Source organism: Glandiceps talaboti, chromosome 10 (genome assembly GCF_964340395.1).
Source record: "Glandiceps talaboti chromosome 10, keGlaTala1.1, whole genome shotgun sequence".
NCBI classification, from domain to species: domain Eukaryota; kingdom Metazoa; phylum Hemichordata; class Enteropneusta; family Spengelidae; genus Glandiceps; species Glandiceps talaboti.
Genome location: NC_135558.1, coordinates 16,524,975 through 16,552,463, shown reverse-complemented (window position 1 = coordinate 16,552,463; position 27,489 = coordinate 16,524,975). Strand labels below are relative to the sequence as shown.

At 35.4% G+C, this 27,489-nt stretch overlaps 2 protein-coding genes across 2 annotated transcripts; both read right to left on the bottom strand.

Annotated features, from left to right (window-relative positions):
* Positions 1–687: 687 nt before the first annotated feature.
* On the bottom strand, positions 688–8,008 carry LOC144440667 (uronyl 2-sulfotransferase-like). Its single transcript, XM_078130051.1, has 8 exons — positions 7,867–8,008; positions 5,021–5,097; positions 4,123–4,281; positions 3,816–3,895; positions 2,998–3,145; positions 2,676–2,812; positions 1,252–1,403; positions 688–860 (listed from the first exon to the last, which is right to left on the bottom strand). Exons 1-8 carry the CDS (start codon positions 8,006–8,008, stop codon positions 688–690), a joined length of 1,068 nt encoding a protein of 355 aa, XP_077986177.1.
* Positions 8,009–10,053: 2,045 nt separating this feature from the next.
* On the bottom strand, positions 10,054–27,275 carry LOC144440826 (ubiquitin carboxyl-terminal hydrolase isozyme L5-like). Its single transcript, XM_078130238.1, has 11 exons — positions 27,197–27,275; positions 20,459–20,522; positions 19,383–19,488; positions 17,891–18,016; positions 17,261–17,322; positions 16,732–16,862; positions 15,371–15,434; positions 14,920–15,034; positions 13,912–14,034; positions 12,716–12,814; positions 10,054–11,282 (listed from the first exon to the last, which is right to left on the bottom strand). The coding sequence occupies exons 1-11, from the start codon at positions 27,273–27,275 to the stop codon at positions 11,223–11,225; spliced, it is 1,029 nt and encodes a 342-aa protein (XP_077986364.1). The 3' UTR covers positions 10,054–11,222.
* Between the last annotated feature and the right edge of the window lie 214 nt (positions 27,276–27,489).

Sequence of the window (27,489 nt, the reverse complement as noted above, 5' to 3'; positions counted from 1 at the left end):
GAAGACCTTCTTCATACACCCCTGGCTATCCCAGCAACGTTGTAGTCATTTGCACGTAGGTGGGATAGACAGACAGACAGACAGACAGACAGACAGACAGTTAGACAGGCAGGCGGACAGACAGGCAGGCAGACAGACAGACAGACAGACAGACAGACAGACAGACAGACAGACAGACAGACAGACAGACAGACAGACAGACAGACCCATTACATAACTTTCTTACTGGAGGTAAAAATCAGTATAATGAACTATATGTATAAAATATGAAATTGAATTGAGTGATCCTAATTTACAACTGCAAAGCCAAAGAGTACACGAATAGATAGTCGATAAATGTCTTTATATTTTATCATTGAATATTTTAATGTAAAAATAAAATAACAATTTTAATTATACTTTCCTTCTTCCATTCTAAAGGAGTCTGGATTATCCAAATGGATAGTGGGCAGGCAGGCAGGCAGGCGGGCAGACAGACAGACAGACAGGCAGGCAGGTTGGTAGGTAGGTAGGTAGGTAGGTAGGTAGGTAGGTAGGTAGGTAGGTAGGTAGATAGATGGATAAGTAGGTAGGTCTAGGTAGAGACAGACAGAAGACAGATCTAGACTGACAGGAATCAACATTAACAATGTTTAGAAAGCACTTACGAATCATCTTCTATTTATAAATATGTCATTCTAATCGACATTATGATATTCCAAATTGTTGTTTTAGTTTTTGAATTCTAGCATTAATGAAATCATAAAATTCATATTCTATGTCTAATCGTTTTCTCATGATTTCAATAACTTCCGTTGATGGTGCCGTGGATTTGTTGTGTGTATGCATTTTCAGTCGGTGCTGCTCTCCCTTTTCAATGACTGGGGGAAAAAAAAGTTTTAAAAAAAAAGTAAGTTTTCTTCATTCGAACTTCCTTTAACTAAATCCCAGAGTGTGATCTATTTTAGATCGAGGGCCATTGAAGTCCATCAAGTTGTTGTTGGTTTTTTTGTTTTTTTTTTGTTTTTTTTTGTTTTTTTGGGGGGGATTGGGGGGGAAATCGTCACAAACGCTGTGAAGTTATTGTAATAAGACTTTGGATCTGCACTTCATTTAAATAATAAATAAACGAACAGACCGACAAACAGACACAAACAGACACACAGAAACAAACAAAGAAACAAACAGGTATATATACATAATTAAATGAAGGACTATATATATGTATATATACATATTATAAAATGGAAATTGATATGAAAATATACTCACACTCTTGGAATTTGGTGGCTCCTTCAAAGTATTGTGGCAATAAATGTTCTAATATTTTCAACGAGACTTTGAATTCCTCCAGAGTTCCAACAAAGGTATACTCCTTTACAACATTTCTCTTAGCTTTCTCCAGTGACCATTGCGATGGTACGCTGTACAAAGTAAATGTTGAAAACGTTATTCAAATTTGAACATGATTATTGTACGTAGTCACCCCTTCCCCCTGTGAATTCTTATTTACAGCCAGTTTAATGTTAGTGTTCGCTGGCTTTGTTTGAGACAACCTCAATGAAAGCAATAAGAATTTGCACATGCTACACTTTACAAGATAGCAAGCTTGAATAGAGTGTATTGCCACATTTTAGCGCCGGCGTGTCTGTGTCTAGCTGCAGTACGTTTAAATTGTTTATTTCATTTAGAAACAATGTAGCAAGAAATTCAATCTTGCTAAGTGTACAATGTACAGTTTCTTAATGGTTTCTGCATGGTTGTATCAAACAGTCAATGAACCCTTACATGAATTGGGTTGTACTTCAGCTTATCAAAATATAATTCTCGGTGAGTGTCGGTATCGACAAGTTTATTTGTAGAACTCCAAGTTGTTACTTGTATAGGCATTTGAAAAGTGGCTGTCGAACTCTTATTGACTAATTTGCATAATCAATCGTGTTCGGTAATTAGACGATACCTGATGAAGGATGTACGCTTCCAAGTCCTTATAATTTGGTACATATACATTTATGGTTTCAAAGCCGGTTATCAAAGTACGTGCGCTGTAAAGCGTCTTGATACAGATTTTTACTTTTAATAGGTCATTTTCGATAACTATACAGTAATTATCTTCAGACTGCAAGCATAAAATTTCCTATAATTTGATATACACATTGACGATAGATAACAAAGTTTACTTCAAAGCTGTCTCGGGTAGTTTTTAATCTTAATGAACAATTTGTACCATTTACCAATACTGGGATTTACAACCCATTTGAAGTTACCATCCACCGACTCTATTTAGTACAACCACTCAGATACCGGCGGTAAGAACTTTCACTTGCCACATTTTATGACAGCAAAGTTGAATGAATACAGTTTTCTGAGCTCCCGCGTGTCTGCATCTAGTTGTTGTTTAAATGGTTAGTTTCATTAAAGACAATATATAGCTAGAATTTGTGATCTTGTTATCTCTGTGTACAATTTGTAGTTTCTTAATGGATTATGCGTGGTTGTATTAACTAGAACCGTTGATAGTAGCTAGAAACCGTATCATGTATCATGACAGCACAAAAAAAAATCGAATTTGAATGTTACAGTACGAACAGTGGTGAAAAAACTTGTTTATAGGGACTCAATAAATTACATCTGGTTCCTCGTTTGACTGTGTGCAAACTTAAAGGTATACTTTTAAGAATTTACCCCAATCTTACTCTTCCGTGTCTTTCAACAATAATAACTTAATATCCCACCTGCATTCTGGATCATGTCCACAGAAGAAGGGAATGATACGGAAAGCATTCCTAAGTTGACACTCTTGTTTATTCAGTAAAACACATTGTTGGTAGGGCTGAAGAAAAGGAAACAAAATATAACCCATGACGCAACAAAATAAATATCAGCTTATTTTCAAACAAGCAAGCAAACAAACAAACAAACAAACAAACAAACAAACAAACAAACAAACAAACAAACAAACGTACGTACACAACCAAACACATACTTACATACAATCTGACAACGTGAAATATTTACCCGTTGTCTGTCCTCTTCAGTACCCTTAAATTTTGCTCCTAATTGTGGTGCCTGGGAGTCTCCGAATCGTACGTAGTAATACGCCGAGATGTGGTGTTCAACAGGATCTCGTATAAGGTTAATGTATAACGGTTTCATCTCACCAAATCTACACACGATAAATGGACAGCGTCAACAAGCAAAGTCAAGTTCACTAGTTATTTCAAATACTTAGGAGACAATACAACACAGTATAAAGCAATAAATTAAATACGGTATGATAATATAAAATACAGTATGATACCACACGATACTTTAAAATACAATATAGGATATGCACAAAAGGAGACACAACAACACAAGATGATATTCATCGTTGTAAGATACGATACAAAACAGTGCAATACAATACAATACAATACAATACAATACAATACAATACAATACAATACAATACAATACAATACAATACAATGCATTGAACAATACACTACACTACTATACAACAGAACAGAACAGGGACAGCATTGTTTGTTTGGTTGTGTGTTGTTGGTTTTCTTTCTCGTGTGTGTTATACTTCTTTTACCTTTGTTTCTATTATAAAACAAAAAAAACAACAACAAAAAACAACAACACAACACAACACAACACAACACAACACAACACAATACAATACAATATTAACAATATAACGCAACGCAATGTAACGCAATACAAGACAAGACAAGACAAGACAAGACGAAACAATAACAAAACTAGACACGACAGGACAACGAAAGACAAAACAACACAATAAATACAACACAACACAACATAACATAACATAACACAATACATACTTGGTGAAATCTAGAAAACGGACATGCATATCAAATATTGCTGGTCGTGGTAAGCTTGCTATTTTGTGTACCTCGGCAGCCTGCAATCAATAATAATAAAAGCGTCGCATTATGACTAGCATAATATCATTTTGATACCAGGATATGCATGAAAGTGGGTTTAACTTTTGAAGAATATTCTGACAAGTAAAATAAGAACCTTTGTAATTCATATGTATGTATGTATGTATGTATGTATGTACATGTATGTATGTATGTATGTATGTATGTATGTATGTATGTATTGTGTAATTGTACATATGTGTACCTGATCTTCTTCTGACATAACAAATGTATTGAGTTCTTCGGAGTGTTCATAAGTGATGTTATTTTTGTCAGCTATTTTTCTCATGATCCAAATCAAACTTCTACTTCCACATTTTGGCATTCGGTTGTACACCAATAACTGTGGGTCGACGTCATCTGTCTACAAAAAATGAAATCAAAGAAGGGTCTATCTGAAAATGGGATACGATTATTTGGTATCAAAACAGCGACACATAGGTAGTTTGAAATCAAGCAAACGCACAGACAGACAGACAGACAGACAGACAGACAGACAGACAGACAGACAGACAGACAGACAGACAGACAAAATATTGACATCTACAGATGTCATCCCATGCATGAACGTGTCAGATTATTTGAAGAAGCAGACGTTTGTCAGCACATATTTTGATTTGAGTACTACATTTTGCATTTACGTTTAGGGACCCCGGCTTTCCATGAAGTTGTTCAAAATGCTATAATCAAACACATATTCCCGTCTTTTTGATTCAGGATTTTGCAAGATTAACAAAATCCCAAATGTACACACACACACACACACACACACACACACGCGCGCGCGCGCGCGCGCGCGCACTTACATACATACATACATACATACACACACACACAAATGATTTCACCCCTCCCCGCACCCCTCCTAAGATGTCGTCAGAGTGATAGTGTCTCTTCCGCCAAATTAAGAAAGAAGAACACAGACATTGACAATTGATAGTGAAATATCGTACAACTGTATCTCTTAAAATCTACGTGTTACGCAAGGGGAGAACGTGCCTCTACTAATATGTCTGTGTTCATGTCAGCTTTTTAAGTTGATGGGGTGGGGTGGGGTGGTTAAAATACTGAAAAATCACAACTTGGAGATGACGAACTCTTACCACGCCTGTTACGACTGGGTCAGAGTTGACTTGTCTAGTTTGCCCATTCTGTCTGGATTCCCCGTTCTCTTCGTTAACTGAAAAGAAAGAAATGACATTTCTCGATAACTAGTTATCATTAAGCGGCGAGATGATCATTCAATGTACGATAGAAAACTGAATTCTTTTAGTCAGGCCTCAAACCCCCCAACCACACTGTCAATCTATTATCTGTCAACCTGTGAAAAACTGGATCGACCTACCTGCCTACCTACCTACACCCCTTTACACGACAGCACCAACATGTAAAAAGCAACTACACAGGGTTGAAATATTTTTGAATATAGTTTGACAGTATCTTGACAGTAAGAGGTGATGTTTTGCTAGGTCACCGTGAACTCTCAGCTGTCATGAATTAATACTTAGAACAAATGTTTGCATTTCGCGAATAGTATTCTTCTGAGATGACAACATTGAGTTATTAAAAGATCGTTGATGTCACATAATAACTAATTGCAGACAGTTGGAAGAACAATGACGTGATCACATTGTTTGGCTAGTTTTCATATATTTGTCAATATCATTTGCATTGAATTAAGGCGACGGCAATACTTCCGTTTTAGTCATTTATGGTGCGGATTACTTTATCACCCAATCATTTGAGTATTGTATATTTTACGTTTATAAGAATTTAATGAAATAATAAAATTATGGATTCACTTTTGGAAGAAATGGTACGAGTTCAGGAGCTTCGATCTGCTCCGTGGATCACTTCTAAATGATCCAGGTTAACCATGAACATTGTGTGTAGTTTGAGCTAATTCCCTAAAAGTCCAAGTCGATCCCGTGTGCGGAGGAGAGAGAGAGAGAGAGAGAGAGAGAGAGAGAGAGAGAGAGAGAGAGAGAGAGAGAGAGAGAGAGAGAGAGAGAGAGAGAGAGAGAGAGAGAGAGAGTAACATTGAAGGGGGTTACCTAAACAGTAGAGGTTACCCCCTATATTTGTTACACTAAAACTAGTGTCGATAACATGTAGTGTCCAAAATAAAAAGTGTATTAGTCCTTTCTGACAAGTTCATAGTGACGAGTAGAACATTCTAGATTAACTTCTTTTATAAACTATCTATGAAGATTACCGTTACGAAACCTTCAAGTTCACTTTTGCCCCAAAGTGAAGCACTAGCTGATTGTGAGACAGTCAAACATTTACACGACATGTTCTGTAACTAGTGTGTTAGCTAGGTAATACATGTATATGTATATGTATATGTATAGTTATGTTTGAACTAATAAGTAATTAAAGAATTCATGTAAGAAACAGAGACAAGAAGAAATATTGACATGTACCACATTTCAGACAAGGCTATATGCCATTGTAGAAAAGGATTGTTTTCTTCCATCACAATCCAAAACACAATGACCCCCCCCCCCCCATCCACAATTTTCAAAATAGCATGACCCCCACCACCCACTGTCAATTTTATAAACAGGGTAACCCCTCCCCGGGGATACTCCCTCCTTTTGGGTATATGTATATGTGCTGCCCTTTAATTGGGGTAGGGTTTTTCGTTCTTTGGTCTAAAATGGGTACTGTCATTTGAGAGCTAATTAGTCTAAAATGGGGTCCACATTTCACAATTTTCTATTTTTGTTTGGTCTAAAATGGGGTCCTGGAAGGAGCTCCTTGATAAATTCTCGACGAGTTCAGGAAGTTTCCCCGGCTAATTCACTGGTTGAGATAGCATGCACACTCCATGAAATGCTTGGTCTTAGATATCACCCCACACTGCGCAACATTGCATTCATCGTTAACCATGCGTTCAACCATAGACCATCCACCCAGTGGATGGTCTGTGGTTCAACATTGGTCTAAAATGGGGTCTTCTAAAAAGTTGAACGGTCTGAAACGGGGTATTGGATTTGGGTCAACATTGGTCTAAAGTGGGCTCTGGGGTTGACAGCATTGCTCACATACCCCTACCAGACCTGGTCAGTGGTAACCCCCCCCCCCCCCAGAAACTGACCGGTCCCCTAGTTTTGACGATCACGGTATGACTGAGATGCAAGTACCACCCATACCACAGGGAGAAGCGAGCATGTTTTAAAACTATTTCTTTTTTCTTTCCCTGGTTACTTTGCTCTCAGCTATATCTCAGACCACTAAAAGTCTGAGGCTGTATGTAATTCTCTCTTTTCTTTATTGACTAAGTAAAGACACCTTGTCCATTATTGGCCTCTTATCTTAATTAAAACATCCCTTATCTTATAATTGGCGAGATATCACTTACATTAACAGTTTGCTTAATCTCTCATCTGCTGGGAGATTATCACACTGGACAAACATTCGATCATGCATATACTGGTAAGGAAGAGAATTCTCTTCCTTACCAGTATATGCATGATCGAATGTTTGTCCAGTGTGATAATCTCCCAGCAGATGAGAGATTAAGCAAACTGTTAATGTAAGTGATATCTCGCCAATTATAAGATAAGGGATGTTTTAATTAAGATAAGAGGCCAATAATGGACAAGGTGTCTTTACTTAGTCAATAAAGAAAAGAGAGAATTACATACAGCCTCAGACTTTTAGTGGTCTGAGATATAGCTGAGAGCAAAGTAACCAGGGAAAGAAAAAAGAAATAGTTTTAAAACATGCTCGCTTCTCCCTGTGCCCATACCTCCATGAAAACAAAGTGTACTCTGTATATTTACTATTGCGATTACGACACAGAATGATGTACTTTTTTCCTTTAGGGGTTTTTGCACTGTTTGACGAGGCTGACTTGTTTGAAGTTTAATGTTCTAACTGACGAATATATTATCCAGTGAATAGAAACGGTGATGACAGTACAGTTTATCAAAATACTTACCACAAGTGGCTTGTGTTTTCCACATGAGGTTGTCAGTCTTTGATCCATTTAACACCGTTTGCGTTATCACAACAACAGTGGCAACACAAATCATGGCAAACAAGGTACGGTGTGTCTCGAGCTTCGATAGTGTCCAAGACATTCTGTGCGTAACTTACGTTCTCAAGCCCTGTGGATTAAATAACTATGTCTGTGGTTCTGAAATGAGAGCCGTCCAATCGAAATAATAACCACGTGGACTGGGCCCAGTTAAAAGTTTCGGATATAAACCCCAAAAAACTTATTTAGTACGCTGAAAATCGACGACGTCGGATTGAAGGATCAAATATCGTGATCATCCTCAACGTCTGCAGTGAAGGTCAACTTTATCCATGTGGTAGTGAGAACGAGTACAGATACAGCTAAAGCCTATGAGCACTCCAGTCGACGTCGTCAAGACCTATCTGTTGTGTTCATTGAATAACATTACTGATCTAGTCTAGAACAATAGAAAGTAGAATAAAATAAATTTGGAATCTGTACTGATTTGATTACACTTTCCTCGAGGCACAGCGGCCACAACACATTACGTAATGAGTAGTCAATAGACAATCGTGTGCCCCAAGGCACCCACACATACAAAAGTAAGAAAAGGTAACACTGCTAGAGAATCGTCTCATGGACGTGAAAGTAGTTCATGGCGTTGGCGATGGTGTTGTGTATAATAATGGTGTTGCATAGACTGTAGTTTAGAAAAAATTGTGATCTTGGTTAGAGAAGAAGGCAAAACAGAAGGCAACTGTGACATCAGTTTACACTCATCACGACATCACAGTTATATTAAGCGTTTCTGGTGTTGTACTGTTCATACTAATTACTGGTGCCCAATCAGGATACTGATTGACATCAAAGACCCACACAACCAGTGTGTGAGCACACACATTAACGCTATTTGTCTGGCATTTGTTACAGGTAGATTCTTGTTTACACAACCCAGCGTGCGACTGGGAGTTTTTATGGTTGGATAAGATTACATAATGTACAATGACTAGTATTCGCCACAATTGAGAAAATACGGAATTCTTACGCGTATTTGTACATTAAAGGGGCACAACTCGAGTTTTGGCAATAGTGTAGGCTGCATATTAAAAAGGTACTCATAGTATTGTACTCACTGAGGTACAGTTAGCCACCGCTTGCACTTGACTGAACTCAAACCTAGTATCAAGATATAACTTATAAACAATCCGATGACGTAATTTATCATACGTATCAAAAATGTTCAAGAAATCCCTACTATAAAACTACCTGTTTTAACAGCTTCTTAAGACAATCATAATGTTATACAAAGCATACATCGACATCAAAATCATTTTTAAAATAGTTTACTCAAGGTTATTATTTAAGTATTTTCACAAAGAGTAAAAAACATATACAGTCTGCTTGTGTCCCTTTAATGTGTCTCCATATACATTATTAGTCAATGGAAGGACCTTGAAACTGAAGGACAGCTTATGAAATGTAATACATCCATGGCACACCATTCAAGATGTTGAAACATTTATTTCAAATAATATGATGTTATTTACATAACAACAAGTCTCAGGGGTTGTTTTTATTACACGAATATTAAATACATTGAGAAACAAAGAAAACTGAAAGTGCGTAAACTACATATATATGATATATAATCCCACATGATCATCAAATAGGCATATTTTGAAACCGAGCTCCCATTTTAGTTTGAGAAAGCAAACATTTGAGAAGGGTAAATAAATCGATTATAAAGACTAAAATAAGATGCTGTAGAGTAAAATGTGACTGCGCATTTAAGAAAACATCTTCTTACGTTATCGTACATGTTGCTTGTAAAAGCCATGGCAGCCTAACTCTTGGCATATTTCTTCACATTTCAGACCTGATAGATTATACGTGAAATGCAAAGTATATGGTTAGATGACACATAAACTTGGTGTTTTCTGTTGTTTTATGTATGTGTTTTTTATTCAGTGTTTCAGTTCTGTAGGTTCACACCATTGAGTAGTGAATACAATTTCAACTTGATACTTGAAATTTGAAACTGTATACATAATATGCATGGTACTGGTACACACAATGGTAAGTGTTGTGCATAAGCACATCCCCCCCCCCCCCCCAAAAAAAAAAAAAAAAAAAAAAAAAAAAAAAAATTAAAAATTAACAGCCACGGTTTCAATCCCAGGTTTTACAATGGTGTCACCTGATCAGTAGAGCCATACGGATTTCACATGATCATTCTTTTGTTCTACACCAAAGTTTTCTATAGCTCTTCCAGACATGTTTTTTTTTTCAACCCACAGTGTCTTTGTTAAGGGTAGGAACTCCTGTAAAAGGGGGAAAGGGGTAAAAGTTTTACAGTTTCCAATACAATCTACCATAATTTTGTTTGGAAACCCCAATAAAATTACACGAGAACCCCAGTAGATTTCACCTGCTTGTAGCCCTTTAACAAAAATCCTGATACACATCTGAACTGGACCTTTGAAACAGACATAAATTTATTGAGCAACAGATGGACTTAGATTGAGAAGATAGTTTCAGAATACTACCGAACAGTCGATATCATTAAACCTGGAAAGAATTGAGCTAAAATTGCTCATAAAGTTTAAAGAATATTCAAAAGTATTTTCTTATTTATTGCTAATTGGTAACACTTGGTTACAAGTATAACAGATCTTTGGAGAGGGGTATAAAATTGCTAATCTCATCATTTAAATCATAACCGCTACACATAGTAAACATTTTTAGAGACAGCAACAGGGAAAGAAAACTTGCCATGAATATATCCATCTACCAAAGCCAAAACCGTTCAGGCTTAAAAAAAATTGTGTGGTTCCGATTACAGAATTGGTGTGGTAGGTAGATTTTTTATTTTATTTTCTTTATATAGTTTATTTTCATATGTGATTATCTAGTTCTGGTAGTTATGTTCTACGTTGTTTTCCATATTGTCTCTGTGCCATTGGTTTCTTCTAATCAGATGTACAGCCATTACAGATTGGTAAAACAGTTTTATATTGACTTTTTAAGTTGATGTCAGTTTCCACATCCACTATTTCTTGTGAGATGATAGATTTTTGAGATTTGTTCTCTTGAATACATAAAAACCAGTTTAGGGTTGGCATGGAAACAGTTTAGGATGAAAAACTAGGTGGGGTCGGGTAACCGGAACCAACGATTTTTTTTAGGCCTAAATACATATATTCTCTTTTCTAATTTGCATATTAGCCATAGGGTTTCCATGGTGAACATACATACATGTAGCAGAAATAACTAACAAATACATATTTTCATAAAGATTAATACAGAAACAATGAGTAACACCTTTGTACAACATGCTATTTCTTCTCCTTTGCCTTTTCTTGTTCAGTTTTCTTGGATTCAGCTTTCTGTTTTGCCTGGAAAGAGAAACAAAATATAAAATTAAATGCAAATGTCAGCAGGAATTTAAACCGGTTTTATTTTGTGTATATTGCGGTACAAAACACGTACGTGAAATCCTCACAACTTTGTGCAAAAAGTGAACAATCTATTGGTGTGTGTGTTTTTTATTTACTGTTTTGTAGTATATGCAAATTATTATTCAATATTATTCAATATGTAAGTCAATCAAATATATAACACTGTCAGAAAGACAGAGAGACAGACAGACTAACACTGCTATCCAAACAGTTCCCCTATAGTACGAGTGACCCCACTTTTTTTGTTTCTCATTACCTGACCCACCCAAATTTTCAATTCTGACATCAATATAAAAAAACATTATTTTTGACCGCTCTTAATATTTTGTGGTACAGCGCCCTCTCTGACAAGAACAACCAATTGTCTGAACGGCTGATGTCATCTACAATCATGGTGGTGGTGATGACACTTCTGTTGTTTCCTGGCTACCCTGTTCTTAAATAAATTTTACTACTACTACTACTTCTTGTTCACAGAGCATATCTTTCATGACAGAAGATATTCAAGTAGGGGGGGCTGAGAACATGTCAATTGTGAAAGTGAGAAAGGGTTTGTTACCAAAAATCCAATAAAAAGAAGATAGAGAGAGGAAAAGGAGAGGCACTTAAGCATGAAGATGCTTTTATAATTTCATAATTTTTTTTTAAATCAACCAACCGAAACATAGTTGCGATGAAAAGGTACGGAGAAACATAAATAACAATAGGGTCACTCTAAGCAAAAGGTATCCAATAATTTATCGAAGGTTATTTAATCAATGAGAGTGGTTTAATGGCAAGACCAGCATTGTTTGTCGGGTCACTTTGATGTCACCTGAATTAAGAACTTGAGAATATGTCATACGAATTGCCTGATACAGTTCAAATGGTATCTTGAAAACCAAAATAAATGTCTAATAACTGTTATAAAGTTATTGTTATTTGTGATACATGAGTTTTACTCAAATGAAAATATTTACATAAAACCTTGATTTAACAATTCCAGTATGGTGTATCTGTTGATGCATGCCTTCTATGACATTCCAAGTATCGTCTGCTAACAATTCCAGCATGGTGTATCTGTTGATGCATACCTTCTAAGTTCTATGGCATTGCAACTTTGCAAGTATTGTCTACCATTGTTAAAACTGTTGATTGTATAGTAGGGATTTACTGAATACTTCATACTTCCAATAAATTACATCATCGGATCATATAGGAGTTATATCTTAATACTAGGTTTGAGTTCAGACAATTCAATTGCAAATGGTGGCTAAAGTATACTTCAGTAAGTAGAATACTATGAGTACTTTTAAACATGGAGCGAAAATTACACCCTTAACTCAGCTTGAGCCCCTTTAATGATATTTAGGAAAAAAATATTCACTCACCTTATCAACTAAGTCTACCAAGTGACCTTCTTTTGCTAGCACACGAAGAAGTTCCATAATAAGTGGAAGGTAGTTGTGTTTACGACGTATATTTTCAATCTGGAAAAAAACACACCCAAAACTTACACATAAATGTGTTGGCTATATTCTTATTTCATGACATTAGATTTGACTGTGATTTTTTTTTTCAATACATTTATGTCTTTGTGCATTAAATAATGTTTCAATACCAATTTTATGGGGTTATTTGATTCAAATGATGTTTTTGTGCCAGTCAATAGAGTATATGATAAAACCTTTGCAGCTCTGATATGGTTTTGCACACCTCGGTAGTACGGCTTACACATCCCTCTTTAAGTCGAGCCCGTCTGCTGTAAAACCTCAGTCTGCAAAATCCATCTCCAGGCTATAAAGATGATGACATTTACATTTCTGTTTTTTTGGTAACACTAACAAGTTTAACTCACAACATACATGTATGCACCAATTGATTACTTGCCTTGATGCAGGCACATACGAGTGGTATTTTGAATACATGTGTGCAAATGAGGGTGCAAATTATGCAATCAGTGTGCAAATGAATATGTGAATGTTCCTCGTCCGCAAACTTTGCAAGATCACACAGTACAATTTTTACTGAATTTTGCTGTTTCAGAAAAACACATCTAATAATAACAGGACCACATGCAGTGTGTGAGATATTCATGTTTGTCTGTTGGTCAAAGACCAACAAATTTCCATAAGGACCAACAGCTTTGCTGAGTTGCTCCTTGTTGGTCCTGAGTACAGGTGTGCAAACTTAATGTCAGTCCGTCAATCCAACGCCAACGGTTAATTGTAAGAACCAAAGGTTTTCCAAGACTGCCAAAACTTGTCCTTAAGACTAAGAGAAATTTATATTAAATGTATAACACTTATTCAAAGATATATCCAAATTTTACCAACACCAACCAATCGCCCATTTTGATCTACCAAAGTTGATATGTTACAGCATTGTAAAGTGGGGTAGGATTCTGCTAACACTACTTTGTATACATGTGTTTCACTTTGTGTTCATTGTTGACCAGATACATTATTATATACGTTTTACTCATTTTTCTGGACTGTTGAGGTTTCATTCCTGAAAGGTTTTCACAGGATATCTTGACTCAGTCAGTTTCTGGACTCATTCACAAAAATGTGAGACTCGTACTTACTTTGTATTTTTGAAATTTTTGGTCTTCATGTTCAACCTGAATTTGTAGTCGACTTATTGCAGCTTTGATATCATCTTCTGATTGTGGTAGTGATGTTTCTTCATCAGTTTCCATAACTTCACCCTGAGGACATAATTCAGTAACATTTACAGTAAAAAATAAAAAAGTACTGGGCGTTTTGACCAAAACATGTTCTGACAACAAAAGTGGTGATTCGTAACCTTTGTTCGATGAGCTGGAGTAATTTGATGAGAAAAACAGTTGTCTAACAGAGCTATAGAAAAAAGTTGGTTATGAATAAGGGAACAATTTCTGTTACCTTAAGTAGCATTTTACCACCCAGGCACGTTGTTAAAAATAAAAAATGTTTGATTTCTTGTTGTATCGACTTCTACTCCTCATGCTACACATGCATTACTTACAGGCATACATGAGATTAAATCAAACTTCTTGTTCTTGTTCTATTTTGACCCCTATAGCATGAGATAAATTCTATTGCAAATACTGAGACTTTTAAATAATCCTTATGGCTCCTCTATTAAGATAGTACTAATGTAAATAACATAGGATTCAAACACTAGGCATTCACCTTTATGTTTATAGTTACTTAAATATGATGGCTGATAATTAGATGTTATTCCCCAATATTTTTCTTCGTTCAGCTAGGGAAAATACTTGTGACCTAAGGGGTCTTTGTCACTACAAGTCAAGAAGTGACAAAGACCCCTCAGGTTACAAGTATTTTCTACCTGAATGAAGAAAAATATTGGAGAATAACATAATTGTACCAGCACCAGTTATATCAAGGAAGAAGAGGGCAAAATAACTGTAATTTTGAACATTTTGACACAGCAGAACCAGTGATGTAAACTCAACTTGTCATGACATAGATGCGTGTTGTTGTAACATAGAACGACCAGAGTACATACATATATTTCCAATTTTTGTTCATGGTGTAAGTGATGTTTGAGTGAATAGAAAGGTGTTATAAAATCAACTGATGCATACTTGTCCCTGAAGTGCTGCGAGTCTCCTCTCCAGTTTCTCTTTTTCCCTTGTGTACACAAGTTTACGATCTGATACGATGGCCATTAAATTGAAATGAATCTCTTCAGCACTGTACCTGTAACAAGATTACATTGTACTGTGTAAGGGAATGAATGTAAGACTAAATATTCTTGAACTTTTCATATAAATACAGCCATGCATGCACAGACATAGACAGATACATGTATAGAGAGACAAATGCAGACAGACAGACAGACAGACAGACAGACAGACAGACAGACAGACAGACAGACAGACAGACACACACACACACACACACACACTCACTCATAAAGAGCCAAGATAAACAAGTTCTTGAGGCATCTGAAATTCCTATTTCTGTGTACAACAGTCTAGGATCATAAAATGTGTAACAAATACTTTGTTGTGAATGAAGTAACTTTACTCTTACTTTTGCATTCTTTCCTCTATAACTGGTTTGACCAATTTCATCCAGTCACCTTCATCATATTTACCTTTAGTAAAGAAAGAAGAAGTACATTGTGGTGTCATACAGTTCTTTGCACATGTACATGTCATGTCAAACTCTAATATGTATGATTAAAGGGGGACCAGCACTAAAGGATAAAAGGTATTTTCATTAACTTTGGGTTCTGGAGAGTCATTTCAAGATTTTGAAGATGAGGCCAGCTTCCAAAAATCACAGTTTTGATAATGTGCTACAGTACATGTACTGCATTTTCTTGTCTATAGCTTCTTTTACAGAGCAACTATCTAAGATGTTTCTTACAATAATAATGGCAAGATATTACTCAGGTAATCAAGGCTTCAGTTTACTTAGATGGACACAAACTAAAACTACTGACTATTGTCACAACACGTTGATACAACAGTGATACATGTAAGCTATTGAATGGACATTGGTTTGATTATTGTCTCAGTAGGGCAGCTGTCTGGAAACTTAGTTCATAAACTTGCAGTATACTGTTGTGGGAATTCCAATGTTTACAAGTCTTGATCACAGGGTGATTAGATTCACACCACAGAGGAAACGCTATCATCCACTTGTGTAATCTACCACATCAAACAACAATATCAGTTTTAGTTCGTGTCGATCTTATTTAACGGAAGCCTAAATTACCAGAGTCTCAAAACGTGTATGTACATTGAGGAATTTGCTAACAGTATGTTGAGGTATTAAGTGTATGTAGTGGATGATCACATGTTAATATTTTCATCAAAAGTTCTGTATACACAGGCCATTGTAACTGTAACTCTTCCATGATTTTATGCCAGCAGAAATTCATCCAAATATATCCAAGTATGAGGACGATATAAAATCCTACGAGTAAGGTTAACAGTATTTCTGCTCCTGGAACATTTGCTAATATTTCGAAATTGTACCCATATATCCTATCCAAACAGCTGATAACATGAAGTGTGGTGATTGTGGAACACGCTGCAGTGTTCATCTGGGATAAAGTGACCTGGAACTATGTAAAGAGTGTGAAGCAAGGCGATTTCTGCCACAATAGAAAGGCTCGTGAAAATCCAACATGGCCACTTGCATCTTTTCTTCCATTTTCATTTTTTGTGATGTATGAATTTATTTATCTTTTTTCTAGTGATGCAAGTGTATTCCTTTTGTGTATGACAAATACATAAAACACTAAATAAATAAATAAATAAATAAATAAATAAATAAATAAATAAATAAATAAATAAATAAATAAATAAATACAATAACAATATGTTTCTGTGACCATGATTGTGTATTTTCTGATGTTGACAACTCTGTAGTTACATTCTTACCTAAGTCTATAGGGCCATCTTTTAGTCCATCCAGTTCATACAACCTTCCTTGTATAGGGATGTAACCAACAAAGTGAAACACATCATCGTCTTTGTTTGCTAGCTTGGCATCAAATTCAAACATCTGATGTCTGCATAGAGAAGTAAACAAGAAATATATATAACACTGCAAAAGTGGCCACATTGATGATGATTGGGCATTTAGTTTGGATTTTTTAATTTATAAAACAATTGCCATGGCTTCCTACTTGAAAAATGAAAGTGTAACAACATTGTCCAAGTTTGTGTTTGTAACTCAATACATTGCAAAAAGCTACAAAAAGAAATATGAAAAGTTTGTTCTTGCGTAAACACAACACATCTTTTGCACATGATTTTTTCAAGTAGAAAACCATGACAACATTGTTCATAAACTCATCTTGTGCCACTTTCAATGGTGGTAGCACAATTATCATGGTTTGATGGCAGTTCTACATACAATCCTGAACACATACCTTGAAATAAATTCACCTTATGTAATGAAACCTACCTTGAGAAACTATTATGTACTTGCTTGATGACTTCTGAGTTACTTAGCGAAAGACCTTTCATCTGTAAAAAGAAACATCAAGAGTGTTACTGTTGCCATGGAGATGTTGCTATAGAGATTAGAAAGAATTAAAGTGACAATTATGGGATTTTTGATAAACCTTCAGTGAATATATTTCTCTATCTGTGAGCTCCCAAAGGTAAAATCTGGGAAATCACACACGATAGTTTCGGTTACCCAGACTTCACTTCAGTCATCCCCCAGCTGAGAGTCTGGGGCATTGCAACATCAGTACTTCAAACAAGATGGTTGCATGGAGAGGCTGATGTACAACATGATCTCTGTAGTAATATCACACTTTGCAACTCGAGCAAAAAAAAATATTTTGATTTATCTCCTAACAAAGATGATTTTTCAAAAAGTTTATACCATGATTTCTGTTAAATATATATAGAGTTGATTTAAATGAGAGCTGATGTCAATGACAATTCGGAATCTGTTTCATCTAATCAGAACTGTCAAAAATCTCAACAATGGCCATATTCCTACTTACACAAATAACTTCTGTAATTTCCCAGCCTTTCAAAAAAAAAGTTTATAAAGGGTTACAAGAAGAAAGAAACAACTTACTGTGGCATCAAAACTTTGTGAAAATTCTTTGAATTCTGATAAAGTTGTTCCAAGGTCCATATCCGAATGATTGCAATTCAGCAAAATACTAAGTATGGCTTGTGTGGCACAGGCATTGTTAATAACCTGAAAGAAATAAGATAACTTGTCAGTGATGACAAATTCTCACTATTTTTTATGGTGTTCTACAGTTATGAAATTAATCAATTGCATCATCTGAGTTCCATACCTTACTGTATTACTCTCAGTAATCAGGGCTTTAATTTACTAAGATAGACACAAACTATAACTATTGTTCCAACATGTTGATACAACAGTGATAAGCTATTGAATGGATATTGCAAGTCTCACTGAAGGGCAGCATCTCTGAAGCTAGTTCCGTAAACTTGCAGTACTGTACTGTTTTGGAACTTTAAATGTTTACAATATCTTCATGACTGAGTGGTTAGATTTGCTCAACAGCGGAACTGTTATCACCCACTTCTTTAATCTACCACATTGAAACAACAACAGTTTTAAATTGTGTCTATCTTACTAAATCAAAGCCTTCATTAACAGTCAAATTTTGATTTAATAATGTTCACTAATCACAGCGTTTTTTTAAACAGGCAGATTGATATTAGGAGGGGGAGGGAGTTAACATGTAGTTCTCATGTAAATAAAAAACTTTTACTTTCAACATTAACTTTTTCTGAAGTTTGGTTTCTGTCTCTGTACATTATAATCGGGTAACAGGAGAAATCTTGGTAAGTATAGAAGCACAGGTGTTGGAAACTGAAATTTGTTGACAATTGTGCAGTGCTTCCAACTGGAGAATGAATGATGAACTACTGTAAGTTTGTGTCTTTGTGTAAAAGACAGTTTGGTGAGATCAAAAGAGTGCAGCCACAATTATGTGTATCATTACTGGTAACTTCAATATAACAAATTTTAAATTTGGCAACTCTTACAGTTACCAAGGTGTGCCCTCTCGTGATAGGCAAATTTTGTTGTTATGAGTCAAAAGGATAAAAAACTGGGATTTCTTGTGAGTCACCACATAGTAAGAGTTGGTACGTCACTAGAAATTGTGTGTGTCAGTGGCACATCAAATTGGCTTAGACTTAGAGGGCGCACTACCGAGGTATGTTGTGTTATACATGATACATCACTCTGTATGTCAAGCCGTGATTATGTCATCTAATAGACAGATTTACATGCACCAATCTATAATTACATGCCCAAAGATCAATAGTATGGTGTAAGGGTGAGGGTCTCATTGGATTTTGAGGGTTATGGAAGTTAATTATTCTTCCAACAATAGACTTTTTATGTTGCCCCTTTATGGACGATAAGTTTATAAAATCAACACAACACCTGTTTATGATGTTGCAATTCTCATAATGATGTAACTTTTCTTCAGAAGAAAATAGTATATCATATTTTTCTTTGGAATGTGAGACCTGCGACTTAGCAAGGTTCCACTGTTACAGTATAAAGTGAGAAATATTACCTGTTTTGCAAAGAATATATTGTCTAGTCTGTTATCCTTGACAATGCTTCCTGATGGGTCTTCACCAGGTCTCCATTTGAACAAGAAAATCAAACCATGCACTGGCCTACAATAAAACAGTAAACAAGTACTTAGTCACATATGGTAATATAGCCTTGTTGTAACTATCTCAAAAAGCTCTCCAAACCAAAGCCAAGGGAAATGCATGTTAGCGGCACAGGAATATGTATTGAATTTGATATTACGACCAACAGCTCTACTAAAATCTAAATGCTTCTCATACATGTGCATACAATGATACAATGATACATACATACATACATACATACATGCATACATACATACATACATACATACATACATACATACATACATACATACATACATACATACATACATACATACATACAGACAGACAGACAGACAGACAGACAGACAGACAGACAGACAGACAGACAGACATACATACATACATACATACATACATACATACATACATACATACATACATGTACATACATACATACATACATACATACATACATACATACATACATACTTGTACTCCGGCTGGGCGTTAAATTTCGACTGACAGTTACAAATGTACATACATACATACATACTGCATACATACATACATACATACATACATACATACATACATACATACATACATACATACATGTACATACATACATACATGTACATATATACATACATATATACATACATACATACATACATACATACATACATACATACATACATACATACATACATACATACATGCATACATTTGTACATACATTTGTACATACATACATACATACATACATACATACATACATACATACATACATACATACATACATACATACATATACATACCACACATACATACATACATACATACATACATACATACATACATACATACATACATACATACATACATACATACATACATACATACATACATACATACATACCCACAACCATTACAGACAGACAGACAGACAGACAGACAGACAGACAGACAGACAGACAGACAGACAGAGACACAATCATCTACTTACTTGAGGTGTGATAAGACATCTTCATCCAGACTCCATATTTCTTCTACCTGTACACCCGTACAACCTAGTGTAGATGATATCAATTGTAATAATGACAGCTATATGTTTATGTCATATCAGATGCAGAAACTGACATCAACTTAAAAAGACAATATAAAACTGTAATGGCTGTATATCTGATGAGAAGATCGCAGCGCTTTTGAATATTTTCTTTTAAATAGAGGAAGCGCTTTAGAAATGAAATAAATGTTAAATGTTAAATGTTAAGATACCAATAACACAGAGACCATATGGACAACAACGGAAAACATAACTACCTGAACTAGACACTCACATATCATTATGAAAAAAATAATTACATAATATAATAAAAAATCTACCTGACCCACCTATTGAGGCTATTCTAGTGGCACTGTTAGGTTGGTTTTTTTAACCTTTGCTCTTTTTTTCTATTTTTTTTACCTTTTATCATTTCAGGGTTTCCACTCAAAACTCAGGAATGACAAAAAAAAACTTGAAACAAAAGATAAATATCCAAAAACAAAAACAAATTCTACAATTATTGCAGCCAACTGCACCTCAGATATTGTAACTCAAATATTGTCTTTCCATCTGTTGAGTCCTCACAGAAATAATAAGTAAAACATATCCCCAATCTTTACCCATACACGTGAGTTACAGTATACCAAATTCTCACTTGGTACGATTACTGCTGTGTGATACTACTGCAGAAACCAACCTTTCACAGCACAGACAAGTATTGTAGTTCAAAGTGATAGATTACTTAAAGTGTGTGATAGCGATGCCTCTGATGTGTGGATATAATAACCCTATATGGGCCGCCGCAAGCAGAAACACCCCTGATGCAATATTGCAACATTGTTGGTAATTTGTATCTAAAGATAACGTATCAATTTCCACTGTGATAACAAAGCTTGAAATCGCCCGCCTTGTATTTAAAGCGTATAAAGGTGTCAATTTCTTCGTAATTACCTATCTCATTTGAATAAAATAACTTTATTTATTACCCTAAATATATAGTTTAATTTTGTATGTATCCATTCACACACGGAATTGTGTTTTTTTTGAGAAAACAAACTTGTTACAGTTCCCGCGCAATCATCATGTAAACAAAATTTACGTTTGCGTTCATTCAGTACAGCGACGTAGGTGACGATTGACGCGTCCCAAAAGTAGTGTCGACATTTATAAGTTATTTTATGTCATTAGAACGGCCAACTTCTGTATATTACGTCGGTATGTCTGACATTCCCATTGATCTCGGCCTTGATGCAGACATAGTCCAGCTTTTACAGGATAGAGACGATGAAATTTCATCCGTGTACTGTCCCGATGATTACGAGGCTGATATCGCCAACTCTCAATCAAGCCTGCTCACATCAGCTTCGGAAGTAAATGAACAACTTGAGATTGTATCCGACGATGACGAAGACCACAGTGAAGACGACGATGAAGCTCAGGCGAGTAATTTGGCCAGATTGTACAGTGACCAGCAGTCTATCGGAGATTCCGACACAGAGCCTATAAACACCGGGCCAAATGAAGACCTCGATCGTGTTTCTGTTATCCGGATGTTTCGGAAAGGATGCGGGTGCCGAGACGGTTGTTTTGCAAACTTGAATGTCGATGTGGTCTTCAATCATCGTCTTAACATGGCCGAGTTCACCAAGGATCAGCGAGATATCCTCATCCTAGCCAAGCTAGACCATAGCAAATACACCAAGGAGCCAGTCAGAGGGGGGAAACGTGAGTGCCAGCGATTCATGTATCAGTTTGACGGCATGAGAGTGTGTGAAAAAGTCTGGCGGTACTGTCATTATGTTGGTAAGTATTTGTGTAACATTTCTCAACTTCTTGTAGTTATCATTCCAAACTAGAAGTGTACATGGTACATCATGTATTAGAGTACGTAATTTGAGTCTACATCTTGGGAGTGGTGTGTTTACTTTGATAATAATGAAGGTCACATAATGACTTACGGCCGGCAATTGCAATGTAAACAATTGTGACCTCAAACTCAATCACTATCATAATAACATCGTGAAGCACTGAAGGTAACATTGCCACTACTAGTCAGCTTCTTGTGAATTCGTGTTGATAGCATGACTGTCTGTTGTTTGAGTTAATTTTCAATTACATTTACGTTCAATTTTTAAATTTGTATTTGAAAAAGTATTGACACTTATGATAAAGCGTATTTCAAATATAGAAATTGAATATTTTGACCTGAGATTGTTTTTTATTTGTCTATTGATTTTTTTGTGCACAACTCAAAAATGTATACATCATTCATAAACTAGAAATATTTTCTCAAAGTTTATATACTTTATTATCCTTTGAATGTTTTCATTGATTTCTACTTTTACAAATCATTGTGTAATCTTCGAATTTGTAATAATTGTTAATTTTAAAGATGTTACCTGTGATTCGAATTTCTAAATCATGTATTATTTTTTTGTAGGAGAAACTACATTAAAGAATCTAAAGAAACATTTCAGAGAAAATGGAGTTGTACCAAGGCAACATGGTCTAAAGGGTAGAAAACCTGTTAATGCATACACATTTGAGGTAAATTTGACATTTTGATAGTTGTGTATTTGAATTGTAAAGCTGGCGAGTGCATTCACAGAATGATGTTATTTACATTCTGGAAATAAACCGTATTTGTGTAATGTAATGTGATAACACGGTGAAAAGTTCATGATATTATTATTGCTAATACTCTACTGCCAAGGATTAGCATTGAGATCCAAACACAATTAAAAATATTGTCATTGCAAAGTACATGCATATACTCACTTCAGAAGTAAACACTGTTGTAAATATTAAAATATGACTTATTTTAAAGGACAATTCAATGCATGAGATAAGTGAAGTAGGGCACTTATTTGGATTAATAATTAAACTTAAATGTATTTTTCTCCCTGACAACAACAATGTGAAAAAGTATAGGTCAAATCTATGTGTATAACACAATAATTACAAAACACTAAAAATAAAAGTATGAAAAATTGTGTGATATTTTCCTAGTTTTATGCAATTGGTGAGTTACAAAGACTGACTGTTATTTCACATTGTTTTTCAAATAGAAAACCATAGTTACTTTATTTATTAAAATCCAAAATACCTACATGATATTACTCATCCATAAAGCCACTTAAAACTTTGCAGCTACTATAATGAGGTAGATTTGATTGAGGTCTTCCTTCTTATGACTAACACACTATGTATTGTTTGTTGATCTTTATACCTGTCATCCAAGATGTTGTACAATTCCTGATAAGGTATGCAGATGAAAAAGGGCTTCCCATGCCAGCAGCTCCTAGGGGGAGGGATGATTGTCCACCTATATACCTACCTTCCAGTGACACAAAGGCTGAGGTGTATGCCAAGTACAAAGAGAGTTGTCATCAAAATGAGCCTCCACTTGTTGCTGTTGGTGAGACAACTTTCCGTAACATTTGGCATAGTTGTGTGCCACATATCAAGCGTATGGAACCAAGAACAGATGTCTGTCCAAAATGTGAGGGCTTTCGACAACGTATACAGTATGCTACTAGTGAAACCGATAAATTGACTGCATCAACTGAATTTAGTCAACACATATTGAGTGCTCAGTCAGAAAGAGAATATTGTAACGAGTTGATAAAGTTAGCAACAGCAGAGTATGAACCATTTAGAGAATCAATTGTTCCAGGTCAACATAATCTTTGTAGTAATGATTTATTTAAAGTACATTATACTTTTGATTTTGCACAGAGCTTTCTTTTACCCCATCAGTCACGTCAAGTAGGACCACTTTATTTTCTAAATCCAATGAAGGTAAATTGTTTTGGAATTCATAATGAAGCATGTAAACTTCAAATGAATTATTTATTTGATGAGTCACAGACCATACAGCCAGATAATAAGAAGTGTCATGGACCAAATAATGTTATTAGTATGATTGATGATTTTCTTTCAAATTTTGGCCTTGGTGAGAAATCTGCTTCATTTCATGCAGACAACTGTTCAGGTCAAAATAAGAACAAAAGTGTCATACATTATTTTATTTATCGTTGTAGTAAAGGGATGCATGAAGATATCCAATACCATTTTATGGAAGTTGGTCATACTAAATGTATATGTGACTCTGCCTTTGGTAAGATACGTCAGTTGTACAGGAGGAGTGATGTAGATACTATGGTACAACTATGTGATGTTGTAAATAAGAGTTCAAAGGTCAACTCTTCTAGGCCTTATACATCTCAAACTACAACTAATGATGGTCAGAATGAATCAAATTATCAGTGGAGAGAATGGGATGAGTTCTTTAAAAAGTATATGAAGTGTCTCAGAGGTATCAGTGCATATCATCACTTTAGATTTACTAAAGATGACCCTGGTGCTGTGTATGTAAAGAAATCAATCTCTGATCCTGAGGAGCGTGTGTATTTAGTAAAAAGGGGGGTCACTTGGCCACCAACTGATGAGAGTTTCACGGGTTACCACCAGTGTTGCCAGCTGGTGGACTCTCCAGACAGCGATACCATGATCTACAGACCAAAGTATTGCGGTATGTAAGGGAACCATACAGGGGTAGTTTCTTCCCCATTACAGCTACACAGCTGGAGGAATAAAATAGAAATACACACTGAACAAGTCTGTATCTAAATTATTGTATCCATATTATGTCTTAATCTTTGTTGCAGCTCATAATAGCAAACTAGGCATGTTTTACACTGAATGAAAATTTGAAGTCTTCAAGCTCTGAGTATTTTCAATACACAAATAGATTTGAAACCTAAAAAAAATCAATAATTTAGAAAAGTGTATATTTCTATTTGTAGCACAAACATAGATGGAAGTCTACAATATGTAAATACAATCTGGTCAGTATTTCTATGTGTACAAGTGTAGACTGAAATGCAGAGTAATAGTCTGGCCAGTGAGTATTTCTATTGTGTACAAATGTAGACTTATGTCTACAATATCTATATCAATAGATTCAGGTCAGTGAGTATTTCTATTGTGTACAAATGTAGACTTATGTCTACAATATCTATATCAATAGATTCAGGTCAGTGAGTATTTCTATTGTGTACAAATGTAGACTTATGTCTACAATATCTATATCAATAGATTCAGGTCAGTGAGTATTTCTATTGTGTACAAATGTAGACTTATGTCTACAATATCTATATCAATAGATTCATGTCAGTGAGTATTTCTATTGTGTACAAATGTAGACTTATGTCTACAGTATCTATAATGAATAGATTCAGGTCAGTGAGTATTTCTATTGTGTACAAATGTAGACTTATGTCTACAATATCTATATCAATAGATTCATGTCAGTGAGTATTTCTATTGTGTACAAATGTAGACTTATGTCTACAGTATCTAGTATATATAGATTGTGGTTAATGAGTATTTCTATTGTGTATAAATATACGCTTGAAGTCTACAATATCTATAGTGAATAGAATCTGGCCAGTGTGTATTACTATATATACAAAGGTAGTCTGGTGTCTACATTATCTGTTCTTAGTATATTTATATAATTTTGTTAGTGAGTATTTCTTTTGTGTATAAAGGTAGATTAAAGTCTATATAATGATATGAAGTGTGTTGGTATCTCATCAGTAAGAGGTTGTTTTGAGAGCACACTTTGTTACATATGAAATATACATGTACAATGTACTTGCTGTGCATTTTAATTATATAGCAGATGCTCTGTTTCTGACGTGAGTGTTGGTTGTGCAACATTGCTGTCATGAAAGCAGTTATCTTTGTTCAAGGCTAAAGTGCATATTTCATCATAAATGTGATGATGTGACTTTATATCTACTGCTGAATGTCAATAAAATTACAACTACATTGTCATTATCAAACAACTAGCCTGTTGAGTGTTCCTTACCCCCCAACCCCCTACTAAATAATAGAATATCCCAATCATTATTGTCTATTCTATGAAACTTATCCTGATAACAAGATCAAAAACTTTAATAGCAGCCCCTATAAAATATGTGGGGATTTTCTAGTCCATACAAGAAAAGGACTAAATATTGTGTGTGTGCTGTAATTCTGTTTACTATTGTTATGCAAATTACCCGAGGTCAAAGGTTACTTCAAAGGCTATTTTAAGCCCTTTCTAAGCATCGGTTTGACAAATGAAGTATATTTCTGAAAAGTTCAGCATTCCCTCTTTCACAAAATGTGAAAACCTCAAAATTGAATTTTTTTTGCATCAGGGGTGTTTCTGCTTGCGGCGGCCCATATAATCAAGATAGTGTAAACACTGTAAAAAAATGTACACTGCAAGATCATGGAAGTCAGCAGAAGAAAAGCCTCTGTGACTGTGAGTAGTATAATTTAAGCCATTGTCCATTCAACAGCTTTCATCAACATATCGCAGCAATCGTTTAAGTTCGTGTCTTAGTCAGCAGAAAGCTGGGTTTCCGTAGTAATAACAATCGCACTGAGTACACAAAAACAGGTCAGGCAATTCAGGTGTGTGACACATGCTTGAAGTTGAGCCATTCACAGACGTTGGAGATCTGATACTGTTAATGTTATAGTTACACATGCACACTGAATGAAGCACGTGTGAATCATCATGACAAATGCATTTATACTCCTGTGGCAGAAGTGCGATCGAATGCATCCCTAGTTCCAGTAAAATTTATAACCGAGCAAAACTACAGATTAAAAGGGAAGAGTTCCGATTCCACTTACCAAATCCTCGAATTAATTCTGTGAAAACCCCTGGATCACTTTCAATCGTACACCAGTCGCCAGCCGAACTACCCGCCATCTTGAATAAGAGTTCCACGCATGTTATATGACCTTTGAACTAAGAACTGTGGGCGGTGGCCTCGTATTCGCAGTACAGAACTGAAGAACTTATTACCACAGGGAGCAACAAATATAAGATCAATAATTTGTTTTTATTTTGTTTTCCAGATGGAATGAAACTGACTTTTCTGTTCTTCTGAGACTGTTTCACCCTGGTTAAAATCTGATGTGAA